This window comes from Cinclus cinclus, chromosome 6, assembly GCF_963662255.1.
Source record: "Cinclus cinclus chromosome 6, bCinCin1.1, whole genome shotgun sequence".
NCBI classification, from domain to species: domain Eukaryota; kingdom Metazoa; phylum Chordata; class Aves; order Passeriformes; family Cinclidae; genus Cinclus; species Cinclus cinclus.
In genome coordinates, this window is record NC_085051.1 from 28,802,231 (window position 1) to 28,816,088 (window position 13,858).

Here is a 13,858-nt window from a genome sequence, read left to right on the forward strand (position 1 = left end):
GCTTTGACATAAGCCACCTGTCTCTGAACACATTCATCTTCCCTATGCTCCTTTTTCACTACACTCTTTCCACACTGAGGAATTCTGCTCAATAATTAAAAAAATAAAATAGGTGTTTCCACTGGAGCCTTGGCATTACTGGGAATTTTTTGTGCTTCCACACCTGTTTTTAATAGTCCTTGGAAAAAATAGTACAGCAATTTTTGGAGAACTTGCCTACCTCTTCTAGCTAGAATATACAAGCACACAATTTTTACAGTATTGTTAAACTGCAATTATAGGACACCAAACAAAGTCTTTGAAAACTGCCACGGGCAGATAAAAAGTGGTTCAGACTAGTCTCCCTATCTACAGCAACATTATATTTAATGCTACTGGTGGTAAGGCACTGAGGGCAAGAGAGACAGGTACATTGTGTGATGAGCCTTTTCATGTGGTGACAGATCAGCTTTTTCCTGTACTGTTTTGCACTTTACAAGGAGGCAGAGGAAATTGCCTCTGACAGGAAGCTAGCATTCACGTTTGGATATTTACATAGATTCAGCTGTCTCTGCATACAGTATCTGGGCTTTGGAAGGTCAATGAGGTAACACAGGATTCAGACATCAGCCATGGGGCAGAGAAACTGCTCCCACTTCATCAGTGTCATGAGATGGATCTCCAACAAACAGCCCCCATGGAAGGGTAGGGTTTTCCAAAGCTCTGGAATGCAGCTCTTCTCCTTCACAGCCTTATTCTGTACTAGGCAATATTCATGGCCTTCTTGGACAACTCTGTGGGCAGCAGGTGCTCCTAGGGATACACTGACCTGTGTTTTGAGCCCATTTTTTCTTTCACTTGTCCCTTGGCAAATCAGTTGCAAGCTCCAACCAGAGCTTTTGGTTTCAAGAGAAGCCAGTGTAGGTCTAAGCCTTCTTCAGAGATTATTTAGCAACGAGTAATGACAGTTACCTTGAAACAGCTCCTCCTTAATTGTGGTACCTCAGAAAAGTGGTGAATTTGACAGGAACATCTCAAGAGAGGCAGCAAGGTGAGTCAGCATGTGCAACCTTTCTGCAGGCATCAACATTCAAATGCATGTCTGAAGTGCAGATCCACAAATGAGCTTGTGCTGCTATTACAAACAGCAAGGAGCACTGTGCTGCTAAGGAATTACTTCAGCAAATTAATGCAGCCCCTTCAATCCAAACTGGTTTCTGCTAAAAAGCAAAACAAACTACAAAACGGACCACTCTTAGTTTGTCCCTGTATGTCCAGGTAATACCTGGTGCTGGAGCTTATATCCTTTCTCTATCCCACCAAATCCCCAGTGGATTTAAACGCAGGGTTGTTTTCTATTTCCCCTTTTACCCCAGCCTCTTATATCTTTACTCCTTCTCCTACTGCTCCTTGTCCACTTGCCTTAACTGGCAGTTGCAGAGTAGTAGTTACGACTCCACCTCTAAAGTAATTTGTTTTCTTTCTTTGGGGGATAAGGAGGGGGGAGTGACTGAATTCTTTGGGAATGATTTATTGCACAGCTCTCAGGGGGAGCTTCATTTATTTGCCTAGCTGCATATGGTTTAACACCTAGGGTTGCATGCCGATTATTATACAATGTTATTTTCCCCACTTGTATACTTTGCACCTTTTCATAGAGCAGATTAACTGGTCCCCAATGGCATGTTATTTATGACTTTGTTTGCTGGCTGTCTGGGAAGGGTCCTAGTCTTAGATTCTTCCATTCCCCCTGCTTCTGCTCTCTCCTACATACTCCCTTCTTCACCACACACACCTGTCACACAGAGACCAGGGGAGAATCACCCTTGGGCATCACACATATCATCCTTCTCAGAACTTCCAGAAGGGAAGAAGAGAGAGGCCTCCCAAGCAGCAGCCAAGACAGGAAAGGATGCCTGCATCACAGATGGAGCCAGAGGGAAAGGAGGCATAAGAAGTAAGGAAGAAACATCACATTTTGGCTTGCAAGGAAGTGGGAACTAAGCAAATAAGAGCATATATATTTGTTGTGAAAATGTAATGGAAATAGTAAGTTTTCATTTCATACTCAACAGGAGCTTCTCTTGAAATTGCTTTATTCGATATCAAGCCAGAATCTAAACTAAAATTAATTCAAAACAAAATCAAAACAAGTCCTCACAAAAAGAAGGGCTGGGAGGACTAATAAAAAGGACTGAAGATAAATAGTTGTGGCAGCTGGTACAAAAGTCACAGGCTTTCAGTCCAATAGTTCTGACAGGTTAGAGCAGCACTGTGTTGGGAGGTACTGGCTCAAGATGCAGGAAAAGAAGACCAAGGAGGATACATTAATAGAGGACAGTAGAAAAGACAAAAGCTTTCTGACACACTGATTCCCTCTCATGAACTCTCATTCTTGACACCATGAATGACACTTTCTTCCTCTTCAGCTAGGGAGAAATTCAAAAGCCTTTAACTAGTCCCAGGTGTTATGCCAAGAGGACACAGAAGCACAGAAATGTTTACCAAGGAGGACTGCAGTAAGCATTAGAATGTCATCCATAGGCACCAAAATTTTCCACTTCAAATGCCATCATAACGTCTTCTTCAGATGCCCCTAAAGCACCATTATTCCTGACTACAGCCCCTTAAAAAAACAACCTACTTTCCTGACAAAGTGATAGCTATCTCCTTTTCTTAGTATCCTGACATTAACCAGTCACAGATCTTGAGGAAGATCCTATAATCCTGTATTAAACATTTGGACAGTAACAGTAACAGAACTGGCACTGAGAGAGAGACAGCCAGTTTCAAACTAACACAACTAGTTTAGTAATAGTGGAAAACACGAAAAAAAGCAGCAGAAGAAACAGATGTCCATGGTTGCATGTCTTTAAATGAAAAGGTGGAAAGTCCTGTGCACCAAGAGCAGGACAAGACACCTAGAATAAGGCTGAGAAGACAGGTAAAGACAGGCGTGGAATTACTTCCATTAATAACATTGTTTGGCTTTTCAAGAACCTCATCTGAATCTATCTGTGGCTCCCTGCTCTCTGCAGTGTTCTACATTTCCAAGGCATGAAGAAATTTGCTCCAACTCCAGATAACTGCACATTCAACACATAGGGGCAAGGTCTCCCCATTTTGAAAAATAATATAGGCATTCAAGCTCTTTGTGTTTCTTCTAACTTCTGAAAAGGAAAGTACTAATAATGAATTAAACTCTTGTCAAACCTTGGCTATTTTTGGTGTATCCCACTAAAACTTGAGAAGAGCTTCCTTCTCAAGCTGTCTCATTATACGTTCTTCTCACCTGATCAAGAAGTACTATACTAATTCTCCATGTAGTCTCAAGCAGATTCCTTTTTAGTGTACATGATTGCAGAAAGCCTCCATATGGATAAGGCAACATATCCATGAGTACATTAACCCCTAGGGCAATCACTACCCCTGATCAGTAAGAAAGGCATGCAGGAAAACAGTGTAACTTCCTAATTGACTACTAGAGAGAATGTTTTCAGGGGTGCCATGGGTGTTGTCTTACTTTTTTTTCCCTGCAAGTGGGGAAAAAAAGACCCCTTAAGGAACACAGACAAAGCAAAGAACTCAGGTCCTGGTTACGATACTTGAAATAATCACATCCCACTTCACTGTGCAGATCTCTGGAGACAAACTGGACCCAAGAATTAAGAGACTACCTTTCAGGTGGATGGGAGTATATATACAGATGTGAAGTTTTCAAGTTGTTTCCCTCTTTGAAAAGCCCTAAATTTTGGGCTTCAAGTTGACTCAATTAAGAAAAATAAATGTGAATACCACCATTCTTGTTTGCAAAGCTCACTCAGTTATACTCTGTCCACTAAGAGCTCCTGAGAGGAGAAAGCTCTATCACTGGAATGCCATCATGAGATGCCAGGACTATGTCTGGGTGCCAGAACTGAATGGAATAGGTCACGTGGAATTGGTCCCCATTCACCAAGCAAAATTTTGAAACAAACAGCTATGGGGTTTTTCCCTTTTATTTCTAAACTAGGCACAGCACACACAAACCTGTCTTAAGCTCCTAACCTTAATATATTACTCATTCTTCCTTTCAAATAACGTCATTTTCAAAACCCCAGTGACTGAAGAATATTTACATGAGGCTGCTACTGCTGGTTTCTCCAGAGCTGTTTATTTTTCCATGCAGGGGCTCATTACATCATTCTGTGGTTTTCTTAAAGGTTGTCACAGTAAGCTGGATACAGGCTGGAAACTCTTGCTAACTAAAACCAAATCACTAAGTAGCACATATGAATTTGGAGATAACCCAACTCTGGAAGTGAGGAAAATCCCTGAATTCCTCAGTGGAGAGGGGGTGATCCTAAACAAGCAGCCATTAGATTTCTTGGAAGTGGAAAACATTATCAAATGCTTCCCTAGATTAAGAACTTAAGAAAAAAAATCACTTGCACTGTTGCAGGCTGAAATAGGTTGGGGGTGAGGGGAAAAGGTTGAAACAGTAAAATTAGAATGAAAAGACAGTTGCCAGCCATGCTGATTGGAGAACAGCCATTGCAAGAACCCCACCTGAATCACCTCCTGCCCTGGGGCAGTGTTAAAAACATATCACAGAGCAGTGCTAGGTAACTGTCTTAGGTAGCTTAAGGTATCCATGTGCATGCACATGTGGATGTCCATGTTTGGGAAAGGGGAGAAGCAGCAAAAAATATTTTTGTCATCTTGCCACAACAATATCATGTTGATCTAGACCTTTCACTTGCCTCAAAAAGAAAAAAATATGCAATCTGCAGGATTAAGACAGACAGAAAATGCAGCTTTTAAACGTGGAAAAACAACTTTTCTGCTGTGCAACAGTCCAGATGTTTATATTTTAGTTCCTGCCTCTGACTGAAAAGGTTTGAAGCTGCATCTCACCCTGCTGAGAAAAGAGTGCCATTTAATTCTTTAGGGTGGGCTGGAGTGACAGCACTAGCAATCCCTCCTAGCAATGCTTTTTTACTGAGCATAGAAAAACTCACTGGCAAAATGCCTGGAGACATATAGATTCTCAGTCAAGTGCTCTAATCACCAGGCTGAAGTCATTCTGCTTTTCCTGATCTCTAGCTTAATTAGGATTTATACGTGCCAAACAAAATGTGAGTGCTCCAAAAAAAGAAAAAAAATTAAAAAAAAAAAAGAAAAGAAAAAGAAAAAAATATATCAGTTTCAGAAGAACCTCTTCTGTTTGTCAACACTAAATAGAAGACAGAATACTCAGATTTCAAATGCAGCTCTTACAGGATACAGGCAGCATATATTACATGGGGTGTCACCAGCTCTGCAATGACAGCAAATTAAAGAGCCTATTTGACTCCATATAGCAATTCTGAAATTCTCCTCATGGTTGACATAGCAATGGTGCTTGCTTTCCAAGATGTCCAGTGTCAGTGCTGATTAGAGAACAGCACACATCCTCTGACAGCAGTACCTCTGAAAAGGAGAGGGCCATATAATCACCACAGGGAGAAAAGAGACCAGAGCTAAGTGTTGCACTATACAACCCCCAAGGAACAGGAAGCAAAAGAAGAGTTAGGCTAGATATTACAAAAAGAAAAAAAAAATCTGAGGTTGAATTCAGAGAGCAGAGCAGTTTCCTTTGGGAAGAAATAAAATCTTTATTATCTGAGGCATTTATGGTACAGAAGAAAATGCTGCTCTCCTTACAGTATAAACATTCACTAGCCCTAAGGCAGTAGATTAGATGACCTACTAGGTCTTTTCTCTTTTCTCACTTCCAATTTCAGTGATCCCATTAAACTGCTGCAAAAGCATACAAGGCTCTATCTGCTACAAGACTAAGTGTAAGCTCAGATAGACAATACAGCTGAAGACAACAAACTGAAGAATCCAAATCTTGTGCTAAAACTTATTTTAACCCTTTAAGAATGGAAATGTGCAAAGCATTAGCATTTCAAGTTGGGCCAAAGGCAATTAAAAACACCCCCCAGTTTTGCATGCCCATCTCATGACAGCTGTTTTATCATCTACAGCCAAGACACTCGAAGACACTTGAAAAAACATGATTCTAAATTATAATTATCCCCCCAGTTCTCTGCATTTTGATCCCATCTACTGTACATTGCCTTTAACATATATTACAAGGGATGAAAAGAATGAAAGGTATCTAACAAGGTGACTAGGCTTCACAATTTGAAAGAAAAAGGCTGAAGTAACCCACACTTTATAGTACCTAAACCATAGCTCTAGGCAGCATTTCTTAGTAATTTGTGAGAAACTGAAATGACTGTGTATTTGTATGGCCCAGTGGGGAAATTTGGGGATAAAAGTTGGCAATCCAGTCATTTAACAAGACTATTGAACAAGTGAGCATCAGAGCAATCAGTAAGGCTGAGTCAGATGAACCACGTCTCCTTTTAACTTGCTGTATAAACCACCTCTTACACAGCTCTTGAATTTTCCACAAGATCATTTATTTTTCATTTGTAGCATGCACTCACAACAATTTTGTTTGAGTAACAGAATTGACATCAGAAACAATTGAAAAAAGGGGACAAAAGTAAACTCATACAAAGAACACTTCTGTGAACAAAATTCCAGCTCACATCAGGCAGCTTCTTGACTAAACAATCAAAGTGATTGCCTTTACAACATGACAGCCAGCCTACTTTGGCTCTGTCAGGCCAAGAAAGGGTGGAGGACAGACCTCCTGCCCCCAAGTCCCTTTGCAACCTCTTAGCACTCACTCTTCCTTCCATTACAGCTATGAGGTTTGCTGCATTAGAAGAAAAGTTGGCCTCCAAGATAGGTAGGACCCTTTACAAAGGACTTTAATATCACACTGTCATCTTCTGCTGGTTGTCCCAGCAGCTGACAAAAAATAGAAGCTGTGTCTGCTTTCCCCTGAAAGACATCCTTAAAGAAGGATGCTGATACTCACACATCATCTCAAGTTTCTGGATGACTCCCACTGGCAGATCCTACACAGACCACCCTGCTACAAAAACAGCTGGGAGTTGAAGCACAAGGGACTTGCTAAAACTGTGGTCTGGGCAATGCTGGTTGTCCTCCTGACAAGAGCTCTTCATTCTGCAGCAAGAGAGTCTCCCCCAGCCTAGCGCTGATTGTACCCTGAAGCTTGGAAGTGGCAGAGGAAGGTTAAAGGAACTGTCATGAATACTCTCTAGCTAATCCAGAAATACCAGTTGATGAGGCACTTCAAGATATCACAATTTATCTGTTTAGGTGACTGGAATTATTCCAACAGCCATTCAAAGCATGTGTTTCATAAAATATATGTAATAGTAGCATCTCCCGTTCAAATCTTAAAGTAAACCCACACTTAAAGTAATTTTGTTCTCTTATATTCCCTTTAATTTCTTCATTTCTCCCACCTCAGTTAAAATATCAGACAGAAACCATTCTAATCTTCCTCTTCAGATTATCTGGTTTCTTCTCGTTCCAATGACTCCACTCCACCATTTCACCTGCATCTCCAATCTCAAATTTTACACCCGACTTCATGTCTTCCTGCTTCCCCTTTTCCCACTCATGTTCATGATCTCTGCTGTTTTTTTAGGCTTGGGTCTTCCCGCATCCACTTCACTACCCACAAAACAATCTCAACATTTTCTTAGGCCCACACATAATTAAACCACTTTTAGTTGTGAAATAATCCACTCAATTCTCTATCAGAAATACCTCCTAGGGAGAAGAATCTTGAATTCACTAAAAAATAAGTCCCTTTGTGTATTTTTTGCAACTGCTTAGACAAAAAACACCACAGCCCAGATATTTCAGCCAAATACATCAATTCATATACCCATGCTGAACAGCAAACAGGATAAAGATGACAGATGGCTAAAACGAATTAAGAGAATCCCCAGTTATGGTTTGTGGAATCAAAATTCCTTCATCACACAGTGATTACATGGCCTTTTGGGCACAAAAAAAAAAAGACCTTATCTGAAATCACTTTATAGCCTGGGCTGCAAGTGCCCCTAGCAGTTGACAGTTACTATGAAGAAAGAATGAAACAAGAACAGATGGTGAGGAGCTACAGACTAGTTAAAATACTTTTTAAAATAACTTTTTTTAGACAGAACATTACCTGAATTTCTTATATTGGAGCTGTTCATTTTGGAATCTTTGATGACCAAGTGCTTAATCCAAAGGGTGGGTGCTGTGATTTCTGAAAGTATAAAAATAACAGCCTTTTAAAGAAACTGCAGTAACTAGTGAAAATACACAAGATAGTTACTCAGAATCACAGAATGGTTTGGGTTGGAAGAGACCTTAAAGAAAATCTTATTCCCACTCCCCTACCACGGGCAGGGACACCTCCCACTAGACCAGGTTGCTCCAAGCCTCATCCAACCTGGTCTTGAACACTTCCAATGCTGGGGCAGCCACAGCTTCTCTGGACAACCTGTTCCTGTGCCTCACTGCCCTCACTGTAAAAAGTTTTTCCTCATACCTAATCCAAACCTACTCTCCTTCAGTTTGAAGCTGTTCCCCCTTGTGCTGTCACTACATGCTCTTGTAAAAAGTCCCTCTCCAGGTCTCGTGTAGACTGGTTTCAGGAACTGGAAGGTGCTAGAAGGTGTCTTCTGAACAACCTCAACTCTCTCAATCTCCAAAGAAATGAAGATGTTGGCTACAATCATGCCTTAACTGATCTATCAACTTTGTACAGACCGGTTCATCCTCTGGTAAGGTCTTCCAACTCTTATGAACCACCATTTCTAAGTCTTCCACAAGGCTGTCTCATTATCTTCCTGCTCCAGAAAGTATATCTCTGCTGGCAAAACATTTTTTTTCCTCCCTCTAACCCTCACTTCCTAAATTCTCAAAAAAGTCTTTTCCCTCAAGACTCAGAGATCACAAACAGTGCATTGGGTGCTGTTTATGCTGGTGCAGTATATGCTGTTTCCCCCAAATGTACATATGAAATCCAGATTTTAAACAGTCAATCCAGTCCTTAAATATTGCTTTAACAGCCCAAGAAGGTCTGGCCACAGTCAGCTCCCTAAAACAAGCAACAACAAAATCCGAAATAAATAGGCAGAGACATTAAGATATTTCTGGAAAGACTTGAAAAGAAGTCTGTTAAAGAAATAGGTTCTGGTTAGAAAAGCATGTCTGATGCATTAACCAAGACATCCAAACATAGATTTGTGGAAAAGAAGTGCTTAGAGCACCTCCTCTGAGGTGTTATAATCAACTTCAAAACATATCTGAACTTGCCCTAAGCCACAGAAATGACATAACCTCAGCATTTGATTAGAACTGAGCAAAGCAGTACTTGCTACCATGGGCTAAAGCACCACAAGTGACATTTTCAGGACTGATATTTTCTGAAAAAAATTCAGTTTCCACAGGAGCACAATTTAAAAAGCACATCCTGACATTTTTCTTAAGTTCCTCTAAGAACTTTGCACATGAGTTGTCCTGCTCCTTTGTTGACCTTTACATGGATCTGCTCATCAAAGTGAGAAGCTGGCTGAGTAAAGAGAAACTGATTATAAATTACAAGAACATGAAAAAAAAAAATTAATTTCTCCTTCCTAAATATTTTCAGCCAGATTGATTGGATGCATTATAGTAATTGTGTTCAGGGCATTTTCTTCACAAGGAAGTATAGATTGAACGCCATTAAAATTTTACTGCTGCTGGAATATCAAAAAATTGCCTTATCTGCCAGTTTCATGACAATTTTTTGTCAACATTCAGCCATCATATGCTTCTGTAAATACATATACCTACATGCTTTGGCTTATGGACTAATCCTACTTTAGTGTTTCTTCCCTTCCTAGCTCTTACCCAATGTTTTCTTTGGGGTAGTTCTCTCCAAAAGGGGCTTAATCTCCTAAATCTGGGATGAAATTTAGCTCTGAATCTGCACCTTGTGGACCAAGGTAGCAGATGTATGATGTGTAGCAGATATGTAGCTTATGTCTACAGCTGAAAAAGAAGGGACAATCAAAGTCAATAGATGCTGAAGAATGGATACAGGCCTTTAGAAATACAGCAGTGTACATCTTTCAGTGAGGTTGAAAGGTGCACAGAAAGGAATTCTGGAGGGGAAAAAAAAAAAAAAAAGAGAAAGAAAAGGAAAGTAATTCCTTCAAATCTACCATAAAAATGTATTTTCAATCCAGGTAACCTGGACGTTTTTTTGTATTACAGACACCTTTGAACAACAGATCTGTGGAAACAGTAGATTCCCACTGAATTAAAAGGTGAAGTGCACAAAAAAGAAGAGATGTATAAAGAAGATATCTCCAGGAAATTATTACACCTTGCACATGGAAACTAAATAGATGGTGAAAACAAATAACAGCCTAGAAGTGCAGGAAGGAATATAACTTTTTAAAACTATACAAAGGACATTAATAAAACCCTCTTCAGCAGAGGAGAATCTCATCCTAAAAGAAGATTCACTATAAAAATCACCAAGATCTGCATTATAATAATATGAAATCATTTTTAAGAGATGGCTGTGTTATGATTCAAACTTTGGATGGGAGAGTTTAAGTTATCTGATTTACATTATCTCTGGCACTGCTCTGTTATGCCCTCAAGGAAGATGGTAGGGAGTGGGAGGGGAACTTATGCATGAAATGTGAATTTTCATTATCCTTTAATGTAGATGAAAACATGAGAAAGGTGAACCTTCATATTAGAAATGTTGAAGTCCAAGAGGTATCACACATTTCAGGGGTAGCTGAGTATATGTAATGCCCTTTGAAAAAAGGCAGCCCCTCATGTATGGAAGATAGGCAACCAAAGGCAAAACATGAGAAAAAAAATCTACATTGTTATTGTCCATTCATGTTGATACCAGCTCCACCCTGGCTGCCTGACTTTGAATACATAGATTGACAGGAACCCATCAGTTCTCAAATTCAGTGAAGTGGAACAGGATCTGAATTTTGATGGCTTTGAACATCTATGAAGATTTCAGATCTGACAAATGAATGGATAACTGTCCTGACCTTCTCTGTCATTTGTGTCTGACACAAAGTACAAGCCATTCCTCAACAAGACCTACCCAAGACTCTGGGAGAGTCTTCTAGTGAAGTATCACGTTTGCTCAGATAAGATCAAGGGATTGTTCAGGATGACATCCTCAGGTGTCTAGTCTAACCTTCTGCTCCAGACAGGGTGTGCTTCAAGAACAGACCAGGGTGCTCAGGACTTTAGAATCACAGAATATCCTGAGCTGGAAGGGACACTCTAGAACCATTGAAGTCCATCTCCTAGTGCTGCACAGGACACCCCAAGAATCACACCAGTAAATGTTTATTGTAACAGCCACCACTGATACCTACTTAGTCCCATTTTACTAACAGAGATGACAAAATATAGAGTGACAAACTTGGAAGAGATTCATCCATGCATAGCCTGGTTAACCTGCCTGTCCATCTGCTCTCCAAAGTCATAAGGAACACTGCTAGTACAACAGGAGGCCATTGCACTAGTCATTCTCTCAAAGTCTAGGAGATAAGGTCTTGAATAATATAGTGTAATGTTTTGGAGAGCCAATCTTTCATCAATTAGCCCAAGCCCATTTATCAGACTGGAGTTCACCTACAAATCAGCATGAAGGTTTTTGACTGAAAATGTTTTTCATAGAAGGTAGGATAACACTTTTTTCAGATTCTGCCTGTCGCCAGAAGAACCAGAAAAGGTTTGCTCACTACACCACTTCAAGAACTTTGTCCAGTTCTAATTAAATGACGAAAACATTGAAACTCTCCTAGAAGGAGCTTCTCAACAGGCTGTATTAACCACATCCTCTCACTCCTGCATTCTATTAGCTCATTCTTTCCTTTAAATATCTATGGGTACCCTCTCAGGGGAAAACTTGAATGTCAGAAGTTTGTGACTGCCAACAGTAATTTAATACAATATCAGCTTACTTCCATGAAGAACCTTCTTTTCATATAAACAAGAGAGAGCCAGAATGGCTTCAGTCTCCTTTCTTTATCTGAGAGTGTTTTTTCTCCAAGAGCTTTGCTGTTTCTTAAAGCTCATAAGAAGATTGTTACAAACCTACGATCACTAAATATGAAGTGACAGGACTACAGCATCAAAAATGTTTACTTTAGCAACAACACCCCACCACAGCACCTGTTTCTACAAGAAGGCAGGAAATATCAACAGAAAAGTACCTCCTACTCTTGCTCAGTAGTCTCTATTTCTGCCTTTGATCCAGGTTGAAAAATGCATGAAGTACAGCAGTCCCTTATGAAAATCCATAGGCTTTCCCGCATTGCCTTATGCTGTACAGATTCAGATGGGTCACAGAGTGGTTCCTACTTCAGCCCATAGCTTCACTATAATAACTGTGGTTTAAACCTGTAGAAAACAGGCACCACTTCCAAGCAGTATGCAAGATATAAGCAGCTGCTATTAGGCCCATTCACTACCAAAGGAGCATTATTCCCACTGGTATTTATGTTTGCATGTGTAAAAGGCTTGAACCCTCTGTGATGACAGCCATTTTATCCTTGTTTAAAGGCGTCCAATAGACTAAGTTCCTACATAACCTCTCCAAAATAATACAATTGCAAGATTGCCTATTTGAGAAGGAAACTGTCTGGGTGGCCATGAATTAAGTGGGCCCAGGACAATGACTTCATTTGCTTAAATAGTATGTGCGTCAATGAAAGCATTTGCTAAATAAAGAAACCTCCCAGCAATTTTCTTCCAAGTCAACATTCACAAGCTGTGGTTTAGCATTACCCTTCCTTTTGTGAAGCTGTAACACACTGCAGAGGTTATGAAACTCCCAGTACTAGTATCACAAGAGTGGAGATAGGAACAGGGGTAAGGACAGTCTAAGGGAAGTGGCCACTTCAGATTTGATGCACCTTATTTTTACTTGCTGGGACACAGTTTTCCTCCAAGATTACACCAGGAGTCTGATCAACTGGTGTTATTGTTGGATTCCAGAAAAGTGGGGGGATGTAAAAGGATTAGGGAAAATGCCCGGGGTCCCGAGGGCACTCTAAAACTTGGATAATTTATGAGATTCACTGGCTTGTCTGTTTTGCAGGATAAAGAAAGCATTTGAACTATAAATCCTAGAGAAAAGGGAGAGGGAAGTAGCTTTTTTTTGTTATTATTTTAAGGGATGTTCTTACCTTCTCCATCAAAAATAGGTTGGGTTTCCATGGTAGGCGTTGGCTTCGAACCATCATCTGAATTGAGGGTTAGAAAGAATCGAAAAGAAACTACCATTATTGAGGTAAATACTATCTACTCTCCAGTACTGTTGAATGATTGGGATTTGTACATGGCCCGGCCAAGTCCAGAAGAGAGAGAAGACAGACAGAACAAAATCATTTTATGCTAAAAGCAATAACATTTTACATAAAATATGCATCAGGCCCTTTTAGCACAGTTAAAAAGCCTCCCTCCCTCCCTCCTTCCTCAAACCACTACTGTTTATCACCTGGTAGTCTCCCCAGAAGGCAATTAATTGCCCTTTTAGTTTCAGGACAGTTTAGTTTTACACAGGCCATTTCCCAAGACAGCAAAGGTTCTGTCGATTGCTGTCCTATTGTGTCTTTCTCCTCATTCCTTTTGTTCAAAAAGAAGAATTTTTTTTCTGAAACTTACCTGTGTAGAACTGACACCAGTATTTACTGCAGAGCTGTTAGAAAGGGATGGTCAATAGCAAATCTTTTTTTTTTCCCCACAAGGACTGCATCAAGGTGTTCTCTAATTGCAACGTGGTGGCAATGTCTTCCAATAGCAAAATTGTGGAAGAACATTCACTTACATTAGGTTTAGGTTTATTGAGTCTTTTTTGCCCATGACATTATTTATCTCAACTCACAAACCTTTGATACATTTTCTCCCTTTTCCAGTTCCAGCGCAGAGTGATAGA

At 40.2% G+C, this 13,858-nt stretch overlaps 1 protein-coding gene across 1 annotated transcript in view; it reads right to left on the reverse strand.

Annotated features, from left to right (window-relative positions):
- The window catches only part of SMOC1 (SPARC related modular calcium binding 1), a 125,545-nt gene that overhangs the window by 32,982 nt on the left and 78,705 nt on the right, over nucleotides 1-13,858 (reverse strand). The window contains exons 6-7 of the mRNA XM_062495374.1: nucleotides 13,110-13,199; nucleotides 8,069-8,149 (exon numbers count right to left, since the gene is read on the reverse strand). Of these exons, the coding sequence (XP_062351358.1) occupies nucleotides 8,069-8,149; nucleotides 13,110-13,199 (171 nt within the window). The remainder of the gene's footprint in view (nucleotides 1-8,068; nucleotides 8,150-13,109; nucleotides 13,200-13,858) is intronic.